Below are 22,659 nucleotides of genomic sequence, written 5' to 3'. Positions count from 1 at the left end.
TTAAATCACAAGCTTTCGGAGCTTACCTCCTTCGTCAGGTGAGTGAAGGGTTCTAAAAACGCATAGCATATATAGTCAGAGAACAATGCCTGGTGATTACAAATAATCTTTCCAACTGCCCCCTATCACATCTCGGCTGGGAGACGATCACAGCAATCAAAGGTGTCATTGGTGTTCAGACAGGTTAGCCACGGAAAACATTACATCCCAGTATACTGAATACACAATGGATCAGATTACAAAGACAAAGACAGAGAGAGAAAGAGACCCGAAAGGCAGAGAGAGAGTGAGAGAGAGAATGTCCAATTGTATTAAAAACAGATAACTTTTTTCGCTGGTGGGGTTACATGTAGCGTGACATGAACCCAAGATCCCGGTTGAGGCCGTCCTCATGGGTGCGGAACTTGGCTATCAATTTCTGCTCGATGATTTTGCGTTGTCATGTGTCTCGAAGGCCGCCTTGGAGAATGCTTACCCGAAGATCGGAGGCTGAATGTCCTTGACTGCTGAAGTGTTCCCTGACTGGGAGGGAACCCTCCTGTCTGGCGATTGCTGTGTGGTGTCCGTTCATCCGTTGTCGCAGTGTCTGCATGGTCTCGCCGATGTACCATGCTCCAGGGCATCCTTTCCTGCAACGTATGAGGTAGACAACGTTGGCCGAGTCACAGGAGTATGAACCATGTACCTGGTGGGTGGTGTCCTCTCGTGTGATGGTGGTATCTGTGTCGACGATCTGGCATGTCTTGCAGAGTTTGCTGTGGCAGGGTTGTGTGGTGTCGTGGACGCTGTTCTCCTGAAAGCTGGGTAATTTGCTGCGAACGATGGTCTGTTTGAGGTTGGGTGGCTGTTTGAAGGCGAGTAGTGGAGGCGTGGGGATGGCCTTAGCGAGGTGTTCGTCGTCATCGATGACATGTTGAAGGCTGTGAAGAACATGGCGTAGTTTCTCCGCTCCGGGGAAGTAATGGACGACGAAGGGTACTCTGTTGCTTATGTCCCGTGTTTGTCTTCTGAGGCGGTCAATGCAATTTTTCACTGTAGCCCGTCGGAACTGTCGATCGACGAGTCGAGCACTATATCCCGTTCTTATGAGGGCGTCTTTCAGCGTCTGTAGGTGTCCATCGCGTTCCTCCTCGTCTGAGCAGATCCTGTGTATTCGCAGGGCCTGTCCATAGGGGATGGCCTCTTTGACGTGGTTAGGGTGGAAGGTGGAAAAGTGGAGCATCGTGAGGTTGTCCGTGAGCTTGCGGTAGAGTGAGGTGCTGAGGTGCCCGTCTTTGATGGAGATTCGTGTGTCCAAGAATGAAACTGATTCTGAGGAGTAGTCCATGGTGAGTTTGATGGTGGGATGGAACTTGTTGATGTTATCGTGTAGTCTCTTCAGTGATTCTTCGCCGTGGGTCCATAGGAAGAAAATGTCGTCGATGTATCTGGTGTATAGCGTTGGTTGTATACTCAAGCTGTCAGGAGATGCGTCAACGCCAGATTCATCAGCCGCACTCACAAGACAGTCAAGAATGTCACCCCGAGCACAACGCAACGCCATCGACGCTCTCAAGACCAACCGCAACATCGTCATCAAACCAGCGGACAAAGGAGGAGCCATCATCATACAGAACAGAACGGATTACTGCAAAGAAGCATACCGACAACTGGACAACCAGGAACACTACAGACGGTTACCCGCAGATCCGACAAAGTTGTTAGAGGGTATTCTGAGAGACAGGATCTACAGGCATTTGGAGAGGCAGGGACTGATTAGGAACAGTCAGCATGGTTTTGTGAGAGGAAAATCATGTCTCACGAATTTGAAGGGGTAACCAAGAAGATAGATGAGGGCTGTGCAGTAGACGTGGTCTACATGGACTTTAGCAAAGCGTTTGACAAGGTACCGCATGGCAGGTTGTTACATAAGGTTAAATCTCACGGGATCCAAGGTGAGGTAGCCAATTGGATACAAAATTGGCTTGACGACAGAAGACAGAGGGTGGTTGTAGAGGGTTGTTTTTCAAACTGGAGGCCTGTGACCAGCGGTGTGCCTCAGGGATCGGTGCTGGGTCCGCTGTTGTTTGTTATTTATATTAATGATTTGGATGAGAATTTAAGAGGCATGGTTAGTAAGTTTGCAGATGACACCAAGATTGGTGGCATTGTGGACAGTGAAGAAGGTTATCTAGGATTGCAACGGGATCTTGATAAATTAGTCCAGTGGGCCGATGAATGGCAGATGGAGTTTAATTTAGATAAATGTGAGGTGATGCATTTTGGTAGATCGAATCGGGCCAGGAGCTACTCTGTTAATGGTAGGGCGTTGGGGAGAGTTATAGAACAAAGAGATCTAGGAGTACAGGTTCATAGCTCCTTGAAAGTGGAGTCACAGGTGGATAGGGTGGTGAAGAAGGCATTCGGCATGCTTGGTTTCATTGGTCAGAACATTGAATACAGGAGTTGGGATGTTTTGTTGAAGTTGTACAGGACATTAGTAAGGCCACACTTGGAATACTGTGTACAGTTCTGGTCACCCTATTATAGAAAGGATATTATTAAACTAGAAAGAGTGCAGAAAAGATTTACTAGGATGCTACCGGGACTTGATGGTTTGACTTATAGGGAGAGGTTGGATAGACTGGGACTTTTTTCCCTGGAGAGTAGGAGGTTAAGGGGTGATCTTATAGAAGTCTATAAAATAATGAGGGGCATAGATAAGGTAGATAGTCAAAATCTTTTCCCAAAGGTAGGGGAGTCTATAACGAGGGGACATAGATTTAAGGTGAGAGGGGAGAGATACAAAAAGGTCCAGAGGGGCAATTTTTTCACTCAAAGGGTGGTGAGTGTCTGGAACGAGCTGCCAGAGGCAGTAGTAGAGGCGGGTACAATTTTGTCTTTTAAAACGCATTTGGATAGTTACATGGGTAAGATGGGTATGGAGGGATATGGGTCAAGTGCAGGCAATTGGGACTAGCTTAGTGGTATAAACTGGGCGACATGGACATGTTGGGCCGAAGGGCCTGTTTCCATGTTGTAAACTTCTATGACTCTATAACACACCTACCAGCTCAACAAACTGATCAAGACCTTCGATCCAGACCTTCAAAGCGTCCTACGCGCTCTCATCCCACGTACTCCCCGCATGGGAGACTTCTGCCTCCCAAAGATACACAAAGCCAACACACCCGGACGTCCTATCGTATCAGGCAACAGAATCCTGTGTGAGGACCTCTCTGGATACGTCGAGGGCATACTGAAACCCATCGTACAGGGAACCCCCAGCTTCTGTCGCGACACTACAGACTTCCTACAAAAACTCAGCACCCACGGACCAGTTGAACCAGGAACACTTCTCACCACGATGGACATCTCGGCACTCTACACCAGTATCCCCCACGATGACGGCATCGCTGCGACAGCCTCAGTACTCACCACCAACAACAGCCAATCTCCAGACGCCTCCCTACAACTCATCCGCTTCATCCTGGATCACAATGTCTTCACCTTCGATAACCTGTTCTTTACCCAAACACACGGAACAGCCATGGGGACCAAATTCGCACCCCAATACGCCAACGTTTTCATGCACAAGTTCGAGCACGACTTCTTCACTGCACAGGACCTCCAACCAATGCTATACACCAGATACATTGATGACATTTTCTTCCTATGGACCCTCGGCGAAGAATCACTGAAGAGACTACACGATAACATCAACAAGTTCCATCCCACCATCAAACTCACCATGGGCTACTCCTCAGAATCGGTTTCATTCTTGGACACACGAATCTCCATCAAAGACGGGCACCTCAGCACCTCACTCTACCGCAAGCTCACGGACAACCTCACGATGCTCCACTTTTCCACCTTCCACCCTAACCACGTCAAAGAGGCCATCCCCTATGGACAGGCCCTGCGAATACACAGGATCTGCTCAGACGAGGAGGAACGCGATGGACACCTACAGACGCTGAAAGACGCCCTCGTAAGAACAGGATATGACGCTTGACTCATCGATCGACAGTTCCGACGGGCCACAGCGAAAAATCGCATCGACCTCCTCAGAAGACAAACACGGGACACAACCAACAGAGTACCCTTCGTCGTCCAGTACTTCCCCGGAGCGGAGAAACTACGCCATGTTCTTCGCAGCCTTCAACATGTCATCGATGACGACGAACACCTCGCTAAGGCCATCCCCACGCCTCCACTACTCGCCTTCAAACAGCCACCCAACCTCAAACAGACCATCGTTCGCAGCAAATTACCCAGCTTTCAGGAGAACAGCGTCCACGACACCACACAACCCTGCCACGGCAAACTCTGCAAGACATGCCAGATCATCGACACAGATACCACCATCACACGAGAGGACACCACCCACCAGGTACATGGTTCATACTCCTGTGACTCGGCCAACGTTGTCTACCTCATACGTTGTAGGAAAGGATGCCCTGGAGCATGGTACATCGGCGAGACCATGCAGACACTGCGACAACGGACACCACACAGCAATCGCCAGACAGGAGGGTTCCCTCCCAGTCAGGGAACACTTCAGCAGTCAAGGACATTCAGCCTCCGATCTTCGGGTAAGCATTCTCCAAGGCGGCCTTCGAGACACACGACAACGCAAAATCATCGAGCAGAAATTGATAGCCAAGTTCCGCACCCATGAGGACGGCCTCAACCGGGATCTTGGGTTCATGTCACGCTACATGTAACCCCACCAGCGAAAAAAGTTATCTGTTTTTAATACAATTGGACATTCTCTCTCTCTCTCTCTGCCTTTCGGGTCTCTTTCTCTCTCTGTCTTTGTCTTTGTAATCTGATCCATTGTGTATTCAGTATACTGGGATGTAATGTTTTCCGTGGCTAACCTGTCTGAACACCAACGACACCTTTGATTGCTGTGATCGTCTCCCAGCCGAGATGTGATAGGGGGCAGTTGGAAAGATTATTTGTAATCACCAGGCATTGTTCTCTGACTATATATGCTATGCGTTTTTAGAACCCTTCACTCACCTGACGAAGGAGGTAAGCTCCGAAAGCTTGTGATTTAAAATAAAACTGTTGGACTATAACCTGGTGTTGTGCAAGTCCTTACATTTGTCCACCCCAGTCCATCACCGGCCTCTCCACATCATGTATACAATTTATATCCCAGCTCTTCGTGAGGTTTGTCCTGCTGACTACAGTATATTCCCCCAGAAGGACAAAGTGCTACTGAAATTGTCACTATTGAGAGGATTGAACATTTTTCTAACTCCTGTATTGCTAATGTGTGCCTCAATCCCAACTGTAGAAAAACAACCCCTAATGCACCAATTTCCATTTCCCACACCAATCATCTTAGTGGCTTTCTGAGTGAGACTGTCAATTTAGTACTAAATTACCAGTAGATTTGTGCTGGGGACCTATAATCTCTAGGAACTGAGTTGAGAATGCCCCAAACTCATTTCAGTTAGGACACTTAGTAGCTGATTTTCCTGTCATTATCACCCCATTCTTGCCAGATCATGGTGCAGGTCAGTCTGCACTAAACTACTCTTGCAATGTAGACTTACAGGGATGGTGCTGTGGAGAGGCACAGAGAAAAACCCTCCTTTCACCACTTCTTTATTTCCTTCACTGCTCATTTGGATTGGGAGTAAGAGTGGTACCATAGAACCATAGAAGTATACAGCACAGAACATGGTCATTCAGCCCATTATTTCTGTGCTGGCTCTTTGATAGAACAATCTAAATCTAGTCACACTCCCATGTGCTCTCCCCATAGCCTTGTATTTTCCACTATTTCAAATATTTGTCAAATTTTCTCTTAAAAGATGCAATTATCTCTGCATCAACCATTCCATGTGGCACTGCATTCCATGAGTAATGAAGCTCTTGAAAAGGAACAAGCTTTGCATTTTTATTTTGTAATGTTTAGAGTACCGTTTTAATACTGTGCTAATTTTATTACATATTTTTTCCAAGAGCGATGGGACCCCAAAACCCTTCAGCAATCTTTCTCCAACCCCCCCCCCCCATCTGCCCATACAGTCTCTAACCAAATGAGAAACTAGACCCAAATAGCAGTCTGTCTCTACTCAACAGTTCAAGCAGTGCAGCAGCTCAGTTATAAATGATTATGTTTTTTGAAAACGCCAAACTGAGACATTTCTCCTACACATCTGAGACACCCACAGAAATTCCGTTTGTTCTGAATCCAAGTGCTGTCTCAGGCAACAGCCAGCTTGTCACTCCGTGTATATATCATTACACCAGGTAACTACGATACCTCTTCATGCAGTGTAGTTACTATAAATAATTACCTATTATGTAACCTAAGGCAAAAGAAAGTAAATTCTGCTATGGAGAAAATAAACAACTGAAAAACATGTATTTCTTCAATCACTCCAAAGGTGGATCGAGTTAACATTACGTGAGGCAATGCTTGGTTCAAATTGTTAGGCAGCTATATTCCAGTCGGGTTAATAATTATGATCAAATTCATAGTCAGAAAGATATCATAAACCTTCCAACACAGTGGGTCAGGGTGTTGATTGATTATGGAGACAAGCCATTCAATTGCTTATTATTTGCAACCAATGAGGAAAAAACAAAGCCAGCTCTTTAGCATCTTAACTACGTATCATCTCAGACGCCCTTTTTTAACTCACAGTAATGCATTAAGCTTTTTAAAACACATTTTAAATCATTCTCTTTCTCCGCCAATGCTTTCTATTGAAAAATGACCAAAAGATCTTGAACAATGACATTTATGTACCCTGGGATTATTGACCCAGATTCAATCATGTGTACCCTGGGATCATCGATCCAGATCCAATCCTGTGTACCCTGGGATTATTGACCCAGATCCAATCCTGTGTACCCTGGGATCATCGATCCAGATCCAATCCTGTGTACCCTGGGATCATTGATCCAGATCCAATCCTGTGTACCCTGGCATTATTGATCCAGACCCAGATCCAGTCCTGCACACCCTGGCATTATTGATCCAGATCTAGCCCTGTGTACCCTGGAATCATTGATCCAGATCTAGCCCTGTGTACCCTGGGATCATTGATCCAGTTTGAGCCCTGCGTACTCTGGGATCATTGATACAGATCCAGCCCTGTGTACCCTGGGATCATTGATCCAGATGCAATCCTGCATACTCTGGGATCATTGATCCAGATCCAGCCATGTGTACCCTGGGATCATTGATCCAGTTTGAGCTCTGCGTACCCTGGGATCATTGATCCAGATCCAGCCATGTGTACCCTGGGATCATTGATCCAGTTTGAGCTCTGCGTACCCTGGGATCATTGAGCTAGATCCAGCCCCATGTACCCTGAGATTATTGATCCAGATTCAGATCCAGCCCTGTGTACCCTGGGGTCATTGATCCAGTTTGAGCCCTGTGTATGTAGGTCATCGATTGCAGTGGAAGTAGTACTGAATGCTAGAACTCATCAAAAGTGGGGAAGAGAGGCTGGAGTGTAAGGAAACCCTAGCACTCAAAACTGCAACAGCTGTATTACAAAATAAGTGCCTTAATCTTGTTCTAATCAAACTCTCTACTGTCACTGAGCACTTAAGGTACGTAAATATGCTGCCATTTTTTTCAGTCTCGATTATGTAGATTCGGAGAAGAGAATGATGTTACTCAAAGAATTGCGTTGTGGTCTTGCAGTTCGAGTACTGATTGTAGCGTTCATTCTATCTTGGGAGCTTCCCTTTTCAGTTGCCAGCCCTCGACCATGCGCCTTCCATGGGTCAAAAGAAATCCACTGCACATTCCGACACCTAACTACCGTTCCAAAAGGAATTCCCAAACAGTTGGAGAGAATAAATCTGGGGTGAGTACTTCACACATCAAGCCATTCAAAAGTCTACATATGGTTAATAGTTTTCAACGCTGTTGCAATTATTAAAGTGTAATAAGTTGCATAAGATTTGTTTTTTTTTGGAAAAGGAAGGAGATGAATTTTTTGCTCATTAAAGTGAGGGATCTCTGTGCTCTAAAGGGGAATAGTTTTGATGAGAATCTATAGGGACAGTGAAAGGTTCATTCGAATCAACAAGCCCATCTTTTTTTCATAGATCAATGCCATCTATTTGCCTTCTCACTATATCTCCTAATCACTTAAAATCCCCACTTAACTTCTTTAATCTTTTTTCCTAACTTAAATTCCTGATCCCGTACCTTCTTTAAAACCTGCAACTCCTCCCTCTTGTTACACTGGAGAAGCAGGCAGATAGTCTTCTCTTTGGCAATGCATTTGGACCCATCACCAGGATGTGTGTAAAAGCAGATCTGTGCTTCCAACTTTAGCTCCATCTCCGTAGGACAACACTTAGACTTTACTCAGCACCTTCCTCCTCCCCTCCAGTGCCATCCGGCTACATGCCTGAAATAAGGAACTTACCACGTGGGTTATCGTGGGGTGTGAGATTTGCCGTTTTAATGTTCCATGACACACTGTCACGGACTTCCAAACAACTATTCTGCCGCACCATTCTTGCAGTTTTTTTAACACTGTGTGACTCCTTATTCTATCACTGAACCAGAGCCAGTAATTTGAAATTAGTATATCTCCCTTCCATCCTCCACAGCCTTGGGTCTCGGGCACATTCGTGCCATTTCACATCCTCCAGACAAAATGGCGAAAAAACAGCAACGCTCCGATTCCCTCTCTGTCATTTCATGAAATGATGCTGAAATAAACTTGTATGAGTTGCAGACATTGTATACACTTTCATATGCCATTGCACTGACTCCAGCTAACATGTCTGTCTCTCTTGCAGGTATAATAACATACACACTATCCCTCACCAGGCATTCCCAGGACTTAACAAACTGCAAATCCTGATGCTTCATGGTAATGTTATCCAGAGAATTGCTGATGGAGCATTCAGTGAACTAAATTCAGTCCAGGTAATGCTGCAAACACAAAAACTAGTTACTGGGTGCTTTAGGTTTTTAAAAGTATGATCTTCTTTATTTAAAACTTATTTTCTCTCTTGCTAGCTTGGTCCATACATTGCCACTCTCACCTCTAGAGCTGAAGGTTGTGGGTTCCTACCTTGCTGAGTACTGCATTGTGAAAGATGCCATTCTGTGGATGAGGCATCTGACCAAGGCCCCACCTGTGTGTTTAGATGGCTCAGGTGGCTGTTAAAGATCTCCCATTATTCAAAGAAGCAGGGAGTTCTCATGTCATGGCCAACATTTTCCCTGACCATTACCACCAAAAACAGATTAACTATTAATTCATCTCACTGCTGCTTGTGGGATGTTGCTGATGTGCAATGGCTGCTCTGTTTGAGTCATAGATGTAACTCACTGTGCAAAGTGCTTTGAGATGTCTCACCAATCTGATAAGATGCTATGTAAATTAAAGTGTTATTTATTTTTTCTTGCAATGCACCAACTTCTGCTGAAAGGGCAGGTAAGGAACCCATTTCCAATTTTCCACCTAATGCTGGTATATTCCAGTAAGTAGGAGCACAGATGTAAGGGTTCTCTGTTCAAACTCCGAGTCTTGCTATTGTTTACCTGGATGTTGCACAGCTAAAGACAAACTCTGGTTCATAGTGGATGTGAAATCCTCTTATAGGAGAGCTCGTTCATGCTGAACCCGAGTAGAATACCTAACCTACAACTGAGAAACATAACAAGCAGTTTGTGGACATGTTTTTTTTGTGCTCTGGGTCTATTTTAAAGAAAGGGGGAATATAATGAATTCATCTGGACACTAGAGGGGGAAACTAGGAGTTTTTGCTATGGAGCAATGACCATACCAGCATCATATAACCTGTAAGAATCAAAGATTATTCCAGTAAATAAATATTAAGTGTTAATAAAGACAAAAATAAAAAGGATAAATAAACTTTCTTCGAAAAATTATGTAGGACAAGTACATAATAGCAACCGGCAAAGATAAACAAAATACTTAAAAAGTTAAAAGCTTGTAGGAAGAAAGGAGAGGGTGAGCAATACAAGAATATATTGATACTAGTCATAAAGAGATTGAAGGTACCAAGAGAAAACTGGAAAGGATCATAGCAGCAGATGAAAAACATAATACCAAAAAATTCTTCCAATACTATGACAGCAAGAGGGTAATCAGGGAACAAATTAAAATACTAAAAGACCTGAATGGAATTGATCATGAGAATGAACTGGAGATAGTTAACATGCTAACTTCATGGAGGTTTTTAACCACAGGGGACACTAACATATCATCTAACATCAAACACTCCCAGAACTTTGATATTGGTGAAGCAGAAACTCAAGTTAGGATTACGGTGTGAAAACCAATATCCCCCCAGATTAACTAAAATCCAAGGGCATTTAGAGACATAGCAAAGAGATTTGTGAAGAACTGATGGTCATCTTGAGGAATTCAATGATAACTGGGGATGCTGCAACAGACTGGAAATAGGCAAATGTAGTTCTCATATTCAAAAAGGGTGACTGGAAATGAATAATCAGAAACAAAATGAGATGGCACATGTATGGTAGTTATAAGAGGTCATAGTGGGAGGAAGTATTGAGTGGAGGAATCCCGGAAACCCATGCTGGGATCCTCCTGTTCCTGATATACAAAAATAACCTAGAATTGCAGACTCAATACAAAGTAGTTAAATTCACAAATAGCACTAAGCTAGATTCAGAGGAGGCAGTCAAGATCTTAGAGACTAAACAGGGTTTGCACGAAGGCTGATCTATATGGACACATGCTAGAGAAAACTTATCAAGAGGAAAAGTTAAAAGAAGCTTAAGTGTGTTAGTGCATTTATCACGTGTCTAAACGATGTGAGGGGCAATAAACAAAGCTAATAGCATATTGCCAAATCAGTTGAGTTCAAATCCCCAAAAGTCACACTGCAGCTGTACAGTGCTCTACATTGGCCACATCTAGAGTACTGTGTACAGCTCTGGTCACTGCAGCAGGAAGTGACCATCCTGGCTCTAGAGGCAGCGTAGCGGATAACAATGAGCCTGATCCCCAGTGTCTGAGGTAAGAGCTATGAGGAATAACTTGATCAGCTAGAGCTCTTCAGCCTTAAAACAGGATCTTTCAGAGACATGCAAGGTACTTAATTAGAAAGAAAAGCCAAAACAATACTTTAACATGTGCCAAGGCAGAAGGAGAAGAAAGTACAGGTTCAGGGTTGTGAAAGACAAATTTAGAGCATACATCAAAGGTATGTCTTTATAAAGAAGGTAATCAACAGCTTGAAATGGTTTCCAGGAAGAGTGGTTGAAGCATCAAGAGAAGGGGAATAAGAACATAAGAAATAGTAGCAGCAGTAGGCCATAGGGCCCCTTGAGCCTGCTCCGCCATTCAATCAGATCATGGCTGATCTTCGACCTCTCACTCCACTTTCCCGCCCGATCCCCATATCCCTAGATACCCCTAGAGTCCAAAAATCTATCCCTCTCAACCTTGAATATATTCAATAGCTCAGCATCCACAGCCTTCTGGGGTAGAGAATTCCAAAAATTCACAACCTTCTGCGTGAAGAAATTCCTCCTCATCTCAGTCTTGAATGGCCGACTCCTTATCCTGTGACTATGTCCTCTAGTTCTAGACTCTCTAGTCAGGGGAAACAATCTCTCAGCATCTACCCTGTCAAGCCCCCTCATAATCTTGTATATTTCAATGAGATCACCTCTCATTCTTCTAAACTCCAGAGAATACAGGCCCATTCTACTCAACCTCTCTTCATAGGACAACCCTCTCATCCCAGGAATTAATCTAGTGAACTTTTGTTCCACCGTCTCTAAGGCAAGTCTATCCTTCCTTAGATAAGGAGACCAAAACTGTATGCAGTACTCCAGGTGAGGTCTCACAAAAGCCCTGTACAATTGTAGTAAGACTTCCTTACTCCTGTACTCCAACCGCCCTGCAATAAAGGCCAACATGCCATTTGCTTTCCTAATTGCCTGCTGTACCTGCGTACTAACTTTTTGTGTTTCTTGTATGAGGACACCCAAGTCTCTCTGAACACCAACATTTAATAGTTTCTCAGCATTTAAAAAATATTCTGTTTTTCTATTCTTCCTACCAAAGTGAATGATCTCACATTTTCCCACATTATACTCCATCTGCCAACTTCTTGCCCGCTCATTTAAACTGTCTATATCCCTTTGCAGACTCTTTGTGTCTCCCTCACAGCTTACTTTCCCACCTAGCTTTGTATCATCAACAAACTTGGATACATTACACTCGGTCCCTTCATCTAAGTGATTAATATAGATTGTAAATAGCTGAGGCCCGAGCACCGATCCTTGCAGCACCCCACTAGTTACAGCCTGCCAACCTAAGAATGACCCGTTTATCCCTACTCTCTGTTTTCTGTCCTTTAACCAATCCTCTGTCCGTGTTAATATATTACCCCCAACCCCATGAGCTCTTACCTTGTGTAACAACCTTTTATGTGGCACCTTTTCAAATCCCTTTTGAAAATCCAAATATACTACATCCACTGGTTCCCTTTATCTACCCTACGAGCTACATCCTCAAAAAACTCTAATAAATTTGTCAAACACGATTTCCCTTTCATAAAACCGTGTTGACTCTGCCTAATCATATTATGATTTTTGAAATGCCCTGTTACCACTTTCTTAATTTTCCCAACAACCGATATCAGGCTAACTGGCCTGTAGTTCCCTGTTTTCTCTCTTCCCTCCCTTCTTGAATAGTGGGGTAACATTTGCTACCTTCCAGTCCACTGGGACCGTTCCAGAATCTAGTGAATTTTGGAAGATCATCACCAATGGATCCATTATCTCTGTAGCCACCTCTTTTAGAACCCTAGGATGTAGACCATCGGGTCCAGGGGATTTGTCGGCTTTTAGTCCCATTAGTTTGTCCAGTACATTTTCTCTAGTGATATTAATTGTTTTAAGTTCCTCACTCTCATTTATCCTTGGTTCCCCACTATTTTTGTATGTTTTTTTGAGTCTTCTACTGTGAAGACACATACAAAATATTTGTTTAATGCATCTGCCATTTCCTGATTCCCTATTATAATTTTTCATGTCTCAGCAACGGACCAGCGTTTACTTTTGCTACTCTCTTCCTTTTTACATACATGTAGAAGCTCTTACAATCCATTTTTATATTTCTTGCTAGTTTATTTTCATATTCTATTTTCTCCCTTTTAATCAATGTTTTGGTCGTCCTTTGTTGGTTTCTAAAACTCTCCCAATCCCCAGGCTTATTACTCTTCTTGGCAACATTATAGGCCTTTTCTTTCAATCTAATACTCTCCTTAACTTCTTTAGTTCGCCACGGGTGGATCACTTTTCCCGTGGAGTTTTTATTTCTCAATGGAATGTATACTTGTTGAGAATATTGAAATATTTCTTTAAATGTTTGCCATTACTTTTCAACTGTCAAACTCTTTAATTTAATTTCCCAATCTACCTTTGACAACTCGCCGCTCATACCTATGTAAATGCAGAGCAGAATCGAACTGCATCCCCAACGAAGGAAAATCAGAGAACAAATCAACAGTGGCAAATTTTGTGTATTTTATAGCAACTTTACCATTGCTCAGCTTGGTACCTATACCCACTAGATAAGCTGAAATGGAGAACTCGCCAAGTAAAGAATCAGGGACACAAATCTGGATTCAGCCGCTCTGTATCATGGTGTAGTAGTATGCACTTACTTTTAATGTATGGCCAATTCTCCAATATGGCCTCTTATTTCCTTCCTATACTGTGTAACTGCAATGCAAATTGAATGTTGGATGATTGAACAAAATATGGCCACAACCAACACTGTGATCCCTAATTAATTATTACAATTTTTTTTTATTTTTCAGATTCTAAAGTTAAGCTACAACAAGATTAAAGTCATAAATAGCAAGATGTTTGATGGTCTCTCCAGTCTGATGCACCTCCATATTGATCACAACAAAATCGAATTCATCGATCCACAAACATTTTTTGGTCTGACGGCGCTGAGGTATCTTCAGCTGGAGAGCAACCTTCTGCGGCAACTGCACCCAAACACCTTTGTAACATTCGAGTTCCTGCGTCATTTCAAGATATCGACATTGAAACACCTCTATCTGTCCGACAACATGCTGGAGACGCTCCCCCCACGGATGTTCTATTACATGACGGAACTGGAAAATCTCTATCTCCATGCCAACCGTTGGAATTGTGACTGCAATTTAAAATGGCTGGTGGAGTGGAACAAGAAAAAAGAAGGTACAGTTCAGCCAGAAACCACACTGCCCAGGATAGTGTATAAAATAGTGTACTTTAGTGTGTTATATATAATAGTATCTTCTGAACATTGCATTTTCCATGTGCAGTGCAGGTAGATACATAAACAAAGGTGTCCTTCTCACTTCTAGTTACGTACATAAAATGGTACAAGTATATCTAGAAAATCAACTGAGCAGATTGTTCCACATGTTTTGGGTGTAGGGTATTACAGTGAGGACCAAGAAATCTAAAACTTAAGAAAAGATTAAACTAATTTTTATATTCTCTTACCACATACAGGAAAGTGGATAAATATTTGCAAAAGAATAATTTAAAAAGGTATGTGGAAAGAGTAGAGCATTGTGGCTAAATGTTTAACTTGATTGAGTTCTTTGGTGAAGTAACAGAGAGGTTTGATGAGGGTAGTGCAGTTGATGATGTGTATGTGCACTTTCCAAAGGCATTTGATAAAGTACCACATAATAGACTTGTTAGCAAAATTAAAGGCCAGGGAATTAAATGGACAGCGTGGATACAAAATTGACTAAGGGACAGAAAGCAGAGAGAAGTGGTGAGCAGTTGCTTTTCAGACTGGAGAGAACTATACAGTGGTGTTCTTCCAAAATTCTATAGGTTATGGAACCGTTCCTGCAGATTGGAGGGTGGCAAATGTAACCCCACTATTTAAAAAAGGAGGGAAAGAGAAAACTGGGAACTACAGACTGGTTAGCCTAACATCAGTAGTAGAGAAAATGCTAGAGTCTATTATAAAGGATGTGATAACAGGACACTTAGAAAATATCAGTAGGATTAGACAAAGTCAACATGGATTTATGAAAGGGAAATCATGTTTGACAAACCTACTGGAGTTTTTTGAGGATGTAACTGGTAGAATAGATAAGGGAGGACCAGTGGATGCAGTGTATTTGGATTTTCAGAAGGCCTTTGATTAAAGTCCCACATAAGAGGTTAGTGTGCAAAATTAAAGCACATGGGATTGGGGGTAATATACTGGCACGGATTGAAAATTGGTTAACAGACAGGAAACAGAGAGTAGGAATAAATGGGTCTTTTTCGGGGTGGCAGGCGGTGACTAGTGGGGTACCGCAGAGATCAGTGCTTGGGCCCCAACTATTCACAATATATATCAATGATTTGGATGAGGGAACCAAATGTAATATTTCTAAGTTTGCTGACGACACAAAACTAGATGGGATCGTGAGATGTGAGGAGGATGCAAAGAGGCTTCAAGGCGATTTAGACAAGTTGAGTGAGTGGGCAAATACATGGCAGGTGCATTATAATGTGGATAAATGTGAAGTTATCCACTTCGGAAGGAAAAAGGCAGAGTATTATTTAAATGGTGACAGATTGGGAAATGTTGATGTACAAAGGGACCTGGGTGTCCTTGTACACCAATCACTGAAAGCAAACATGCAGCTGCAGCAAGCAGTTAGGAAGGCAAATGGTATGTTGGCCTTCATTGCAAGAGGATTTGAGTACAGGGGCAAGGATGTCTTACTGCAGTTATACAGGGCCTTGGTGAGACCACACCTGGAGTATTATGTGCAGTTTTGGTCTCCTTACCTAGAAAGGATATACTTGCCATAGAGGGAGTGCAGCGAAGGTTCACCAGACTGATTCCTGGGATGGCAGGACTGTCATATGAGGAGAGATTGGGTTGACTCGGCCTCTATTTACTTGAGTTTAGAAGAATGAGAGGGGATCTCATTGAAACATATAAAATTCTGACAGGGCTAGACAGACTGGATGCAGGGAGAATGTTTCCCCTGGCTGGGGGGTTCAGAACGAGGAGTCACAGTCTCAGGTTACGGGATAGGACATTTAGGACTGAGATGAGGAGAAATTTCTTCACTCAGAGGGCGGTGAACCTGTGGAATTCTCTACCACAGAAGGCTGTGGAGGCCAAGTCACTGAATATATTTAAGAAGGAGCTAGATAGATTTCTAGACACAAAAGGCATCAAGGGTTATGGGGAGAGAGCGGGAATATAGTATTGAGATAGAAGATCAGCCATGATCATATTGAATGGTGGAGCAGGTTCGAAGGGCTGAATGGCCCACTCCTGCTCCTATTTTCTATGTTTCTATGTATTCCTCAGGGGTCAATATTAGGACCACTGCTCTTTTTGATATATATTAATGATCTGGTCTTAGGTATAGATGGTATAGTTTCAAAGTTTGCAGATGAAACGAAACTCGGAAATGTAGTAAACAATGTGGAGGATAGTAACAGACTTCAGGAGGATATAGACAGACTGGTGAAATGGGCAAACACATGGCAGATGAAATTTAAGGCAGAGAAGTGTGAGATGATACATTTTGGTAGGAAGAATGAGGAGAGGCAATATAAACTAAATGGTACAATTTTAAAGTGGGTGCAGAAACAGAGAGACCAGGGGGTGCACAGATGCAAATCTTTTAAGGCAGCAGGACAAGTTGAGAAGGCTGTTCAAAAAAAAACATATGGGATCCTGGGCTTTATTAATAGAGGTATAGAGTACAAAAACAAGGAAGTTATGCTAAACCTTTATAAAACACTGGTTAGGCCTCAGTTGAAGTATTGTGTTCAATTCTGGGCACCACACTTAAGGAAGGATGTCAAGGCCTTAGAGAGGGTGCACAAGAGATTTACTAGAATGGTACCAGGGATGAGGGACTTCAGTTATGTGGAGAGATTGGTGAAGCTGGGATTGTTCTTCTTAGAACAGAGAAGGATAAGAGAAGATTTGACAGAGGTGTTCAAAATCATGAACGATTTTGATAGAGTAAATAAGGTGCAATTTCCAGTAGCAGAAGGGTCGGTAACCAGAAAACACAGATTTAAGGTGATTGGCAAAAGAGCCAGAGGCAACATGAGGAAACATTTTTTTACACAGCGAGTTGTAATGATCTGGAATGCACTGCCTGAAAGGGTGGTGGAAGCAGATTGAATAGTAACTTTCAAAAAGGAATTGGATAAATACTTGAAGGGAAAAAATTTACAGGGCTATGGGGAAAGAGCAGGGGAATGGAACTAATTGGATAACTCTTTCAAAGAGCCGGCACAGGCACGATGGGACGAATGGCCTCCTCCTGTGCTGTACCTACTATGATACTATGAAGTGGATAGCTCTTTCAGAGAGCTGATGCAGGCATGATAGGCCAAATGGCTCCCTTCTATATTATGAAGTTCTAAATAAAAATCTATCTCTGCAAAGCTAATTAGTATTATTAAAATATTCTGATTAAAATTCAGGGCTTTTATTTAGAAATTTCCTCCACACTTGAATAATAGTACAGACCTTCCAGAATTTGCCAACTTTATATTAAATATTTTTTCTGCTCATTATTTTTCAATCTGCGTTACATCTAAGTAAAAGAAATTTAGCTGCTCTAATCATTTGTAATATGTTACCAAATATAAATAAAAATTAGTGTGGCAACATTACAAATTGTAAAGTTTAATTTGTCACAAATATTGTGTTTGCTAAATAAGCAATGCCTTGATTATAGTAACTTACCTTCTTTATTCAGCAGTTATTTTACAAAAAGTTGAAAAGTTTGGGCTTTACTTTGTTTTGATGTTTCATACAAGAACAACAAATTCTGGTTACTTTCACTGCCACTAACAATGCTGATCCCTGGCTGTTAGCATCATCAGTGTGTCTGCAATGCTATGGGAGAGAGCAAAGAAAGGTGGCTTACAACAACAAATCCTGGCACGTCCAATGAATGGTCATTTTTGCTGCCAATCAAAAAAAGAATCTGAGAGTTTTTAGCAAAGGTGCAATCTGGAAGTTGTCATCTGCTATCTTGTTGAGTCACTTCATAAAGCGGACAGCTATAACTGGTGTCCCTGAGCTTCTCAGAAAGGTGCAGGTCTCTGTCAGAAATCACTGTAACAAAGTGTAGAGGGAATGATTTTATCCCTACCCACCCGGCGGAAACCGGACAAGTGGCAGTTAAAATCGCCCCAGTTATTTACACGACGGAAAGACGTCAGGATCCCGCCGTTCCGAATTTTAAACTGCTCTATTGAGCAGGCGGCAAGGACACCACCCCAAAGTCGGCAGGGTCCTTCTTTACATATGCATGTTGGATCCCGATGACATAATTGAATCCCGACTGCAATTTTAACTGAGGCTTGAGCAGGGAAGCTAGGTGAAAGGCAGTCAGTACCTGCCAGGAAGAAGAAGAGGCTGAAAAAGGTAAGCTTTTTTCTTTCCTTTGTGGGGCCAGGAATAGCAGGACTGTAAATTGTACGTGGTAAAGTAAACTTTCTTGTATTTAACTACAAAAATCTGGTATTGCTGTAGTACCAATCATGTGATACCAGATACCCCCAGTTCCTTTATCATTACCATCACTAGCCATTACTTATGCTTACTCTGCTGCACGCAATACTGTAGATATATAACTATCAACAATATACTATTATCTAAACAGTGCAGCAAGCAGGAGGGCTGAATGACACCCTTTTTGTTTGTGTCCTATGAATCTGTCACTGTTTCTGGATACCCTCCATAAACTTTAGCTCATCCAAAACTCTGCTGCCTGTATCCTAACTTGCACCAAGTGCCGTTCACCCAAGTGCTCGCTGACCTACATTGGCTCCTGGTCCGGCAACATTCCATTTTAAAATTCTCATCCTTGTTATCAAATCCCTTCATGGCCTTGACCCTCCCAATCTCTATAACCCCCTCCAGCCCTACAACCCTCCGCGATCTCTGTGCTCCTCCAATTCTTGCCTCTTACACATCCCTGATTTTTTCACTCCACCATTGGCAGCCATGCCTTCAGCTGCCTAGGCCCTAAGCTCTGGAATTCCTTCTCTAAACCTCCCCGCCTCTCTCTCCTCCTTTAAGACACTCCTTAAAACATACCTCTTTGACCAAGCTTTTGGTCATCTGTCCTAATACCTCCTTACGTGGCTTGGTGTCAAATTTTGTTTGATAACCCTCCTATACAGCGCGTTGGGATGTTTTCCAATGTTAAAGGCATTATATAAATGCAAGTTGTTGTTATTGTTTGTACAGTTTATTCGATAGTGATTCCATTCTGTATGTTTTTTATAGACCCAATCCTGAGGAGCTCAAAGGGACAGTTTGAAACAAAATTGTGAATTTTGCACTGTTTGCAAAGTTAGTGCTAGGCAATAGAGCATTTTCCATTTCAGATATCCATGGTCAATTTTAATTCCTGGGCAGGAACGGGTGCCTAGTGAGCATCTGGCTTGCCCGAGAGCAGCAGCATTGAGGTCCAGCAGATTTTAACGGCCGAGCCTCATTAACAAGCCGCTGGCTGATTTCTCGGCCAAAACAACTGGGAAGTCAATAGGATGCAGCTGCCCAGCTGTTAAAAACACAACAGGGGGCCACTATAGGGGATCAGAAGGAACAGTCCACGGCACTAAAGTAAGAGGTCAGGGGAGTCCAACAGAGATTGCGATTGGAGGAAAGGGAGGGAAGCCTGGGGCAGGGGAGGCCCAAGGTTTCCTTGAGGGGCCTGGAGGAGCACTCCTGCTCTTCTTGGCCCACAATGAAACTACAAAAAATTAAAAGTAACATACTTTGCTGGGCCTCTGCTGGCCCTGGATCCACTTTCCGACAGGTTTGGCCTGGCACGGGTGCCACTACAGATTCTGCCTTAGGTATTATTAAGATTGCAGTCTGACCTAGATGATGTCATTGGAGTCCGATGTGCATATTTAAAGAAGGACCCTGTCGACTTCGGCCATCTGTCCCTGCCCTCTGCAATTTAAAATTGCTGTTGGTGGGATCAGGGCAAGATGCCAGGGGGTAAATCTCCCACTCCATTTTAACTGCCCCTCTCCTGTTTTCTGCCAGATGGGGAAGTTAATTCCAGATCCCAGAAGAGAAAAGCCAGTGTCTAATGCAATACATGACTCCCTCAATGAATCAGTTCTACAGCCTCTAGTTGTTTCATGCCAACCCGTTGTTAGTGACAAGATACTGATACTGACTAATTCTAGGGTACCTAAAGGACCAGGTTACTACTTATAAAGATCAGTGCACATTCTTTAATAGTGCGCACTTAACAGAAACGAATGGAAAACATTAACTAGTGATTTTTTTTTCTTTTTCCAGGTGTTATTAAGTGCAAAAAAGATCGAAACCACAGAAGCAGGCAGCTTTGCCCAAGGTGCTCCACCCCCAGAATGTTTAACGACAGTGAACTGTTCAAAATCCCTCCAGATAATCTGTCATGTTTTAAACCAACTATTCACTCACCATTAAAATTACATAATATCTCCATCTGGGAAAATGCAGAGTCAAAGCTACTGACTATAGAGGATTTCCAACAACCCATTGGTAAATTAACGATGAACTTGTTAGACAATCAGGGAACTGAAGCAAATTTCACCTGCGACGTGCAAGAGCCCAGTCATGGAATGATTATAAATTGGGAATTTAAAACAACTCAGGAAGCAGCCATCAACATGACAATGTCCATCTACCTGGAGTGTAATGTTGGCAAAACCATCAGAAGAACATGGCCACTGATTGCTTATTACAGCGAAATCCCAGCTAAATTAGAGAGGGAACTAATGTTGCGGAAAGAGCCCTATTTAAGCTACAGGTACAAACAAGTTCTGGATAATGAAGCCTTCTATTATACTGGCATCAAGGGCAGTTTGATGGCCCAACCCATGTGGTTAATGCAACCCTTCTTCAGCATCAAGTTGGAGAGAGAGAAGACCACCAGCAGTAAATTATTTCTGAACTTCACTGTCAATCTGTCAGGGACATTTAATTTTGCAAGTGAACACAATGATTCTTGGTTGATGATAATACAAGATGAAGAAAAAGATGCAAAGCACGTAGTGGTTGAAGGGAACATGCTGCTCCTTTACTGTAAAGTGACTGGCACCATTATGCCATTGATTGAATGGATTTTTCCCAATGGGATGCGGACACCAGCACCTCACAGCAGTGAGGACAATCGCATCACCATCTCCAAGAATGGAAAACTAATTATAAAAAGTGTGAGGATTTCAGATTCAGGAATTTACTACTGTGTCGCGACCGGAGGGGTTGATGTAGATGTCCGGCCTTACAGGGTGGCAGTCAAGGGGCTTGTTCTTAGCCCACAGGCTGTAAATGGTGAAACAATATATAAGTACAGTGGGGAATCTATACAGCTGCTCTGTCCCATTATCTCCATACCTGAAGCACACATAAGCTGGGTTTTACCAAATAACATTATAATGAGTCCCTCCTCACCAGCAGGGAGATTTGTTGTGCAAAATAATTCTTTGACCATTAAAGAAATCAGTTCAGAGGATAATGGCTATTATAGCTGTTTGGCTGTGAATCTCTATGGAGTGGACATGGTTTCACACAAGGTAATAGTCACCAATAGAACTGAGTGCCATTTTCTAAAACCACAAGTGTCTGAAAAAATGTCATCTGCTCAGTTCTCTGACCAGCTTGAGCAACAAGAATCATCAGGAGAAGAGGAAATTATAGATTCTAATCAATATGTGGGATCTGTTGCCAAGGAATCGGCTACTGATTTTAGACCAAGTGGAGGAAGACTACAGAAAATGAAAGCTACACAGAAAAATGCCAATCGAATGGCTCCAAAGGGCCAGATCAGAGGGAGAACAAGAATCCTGAATATTGGGAAAAATAGAACCACTGAAAGGAAAAGGAGCCGTCACTCTAGAAAAAGAACAAATATTTCTGTGAAAGAACTTGATCCTCAACTTTGGGCTGAAATTTTTGCCAAGGCACATAGGAAAGGTAACATTAACACACTGAGTCAGTTTGTAAACTCTGCCACATCATGGCACAAGGATTCAGTTACCACAAAGTCTACATTTATATCCAGAGAGGAAGACTTGCTAATGGAAGAATCTTCAGCCAGTGGTTTGGATTTAATACAAGATGAAATAATTCATTCAGCACCGACCCAGGCATCAGGAGATAAAACACGGACTCTGGAATCAAAAACCCACAGATATCTTATGCCACCTACGGTAACTATTGGCAGTGGCTTACACCAGGGTCAAATTTCAAAAGTCACACCAGGGAAACCTAATCTAACAAACAAAGAAGCTGATCATCTTTGGCGCTCAATGTTATCTTCCACTTCCAGCCCAGAAAAGCCACAGCCCCATCTTCACAATCCATTTGAAGAGGCTGCATTGATCACAGATAACCTGGTGAAGTCTTCAGAAAGAAGAGAATCAATGAGGACAACTATGCTACCTGTGCTGACCAGCAAAGGACAATCCGGCACATTTCTGAAAGATTCTGGGAAAGAGAAACTACAGTCACTTCACAGGGAATCAAGCCATTCTAAAACTACTAAGGAGATAAGTAAGATTCAGACCTCAGACTCTGATACTTTGTTCTTTCAGCAGTTTTCAGAAGAAGCAAGACGTTCATTCAAAACATCATTGGAGCTGTCCACTAAAAGAATGTC

At 42.9% G+C, this 22,659-nt stretch overlaps 1 protein-coding gene across 1 annotated transcript in view; it reads left to right on the top strand.

Annotated features, from left to right (window-relative positions):
• si:ch211-159i8.4 (matrix-remodeling-associated protein 5) overlaps nt 1–22,659 on the top strand; it is a 77,213-nt gene that overhangs the window by 39,856 nt on the left and 14,698 nt on the right. Inside the window, exons 5-8 of the mRNA XM_067996735.1 lie at nt 7,599–7,829; nt 8,779–8,908; nt 13,816–14,206; nt 20,316–22,656. Of these exons, the coding sequence (XP_067852836.1) occupies nt 7,599–7,829; nt 8,779–8,908; nt 13,816–14,206; nt 20,316–22,656 (3,093 nt within the window). The remainder of the gene's footprint in view (nt 1–7,598; nt 7,830–8,778; nt 8,909–13,815; nt 14,207–20,315; nt 22,657–22,659) is intronic.

Source organism: Heptranchias perlo, chromosome 15 (assembly GCF_035084215.1).
Source record: "Heptranchias perlo isolate sHepPer1 chromosome 15, sHepPer1.hap1, whole genome shotgun sequence".
Taxonomy (NCBI): Eukaryota; Metazoa; Chordata; class Chondrichthyes; order Hexanchiformes; family Hexanchidae; genus Heptranchias; species Heptranchias perlo.
Note: the sequence above shows the minus strand (reverse complement) of the source record. Positions and strands in the feature narration are given on the sequence as shown.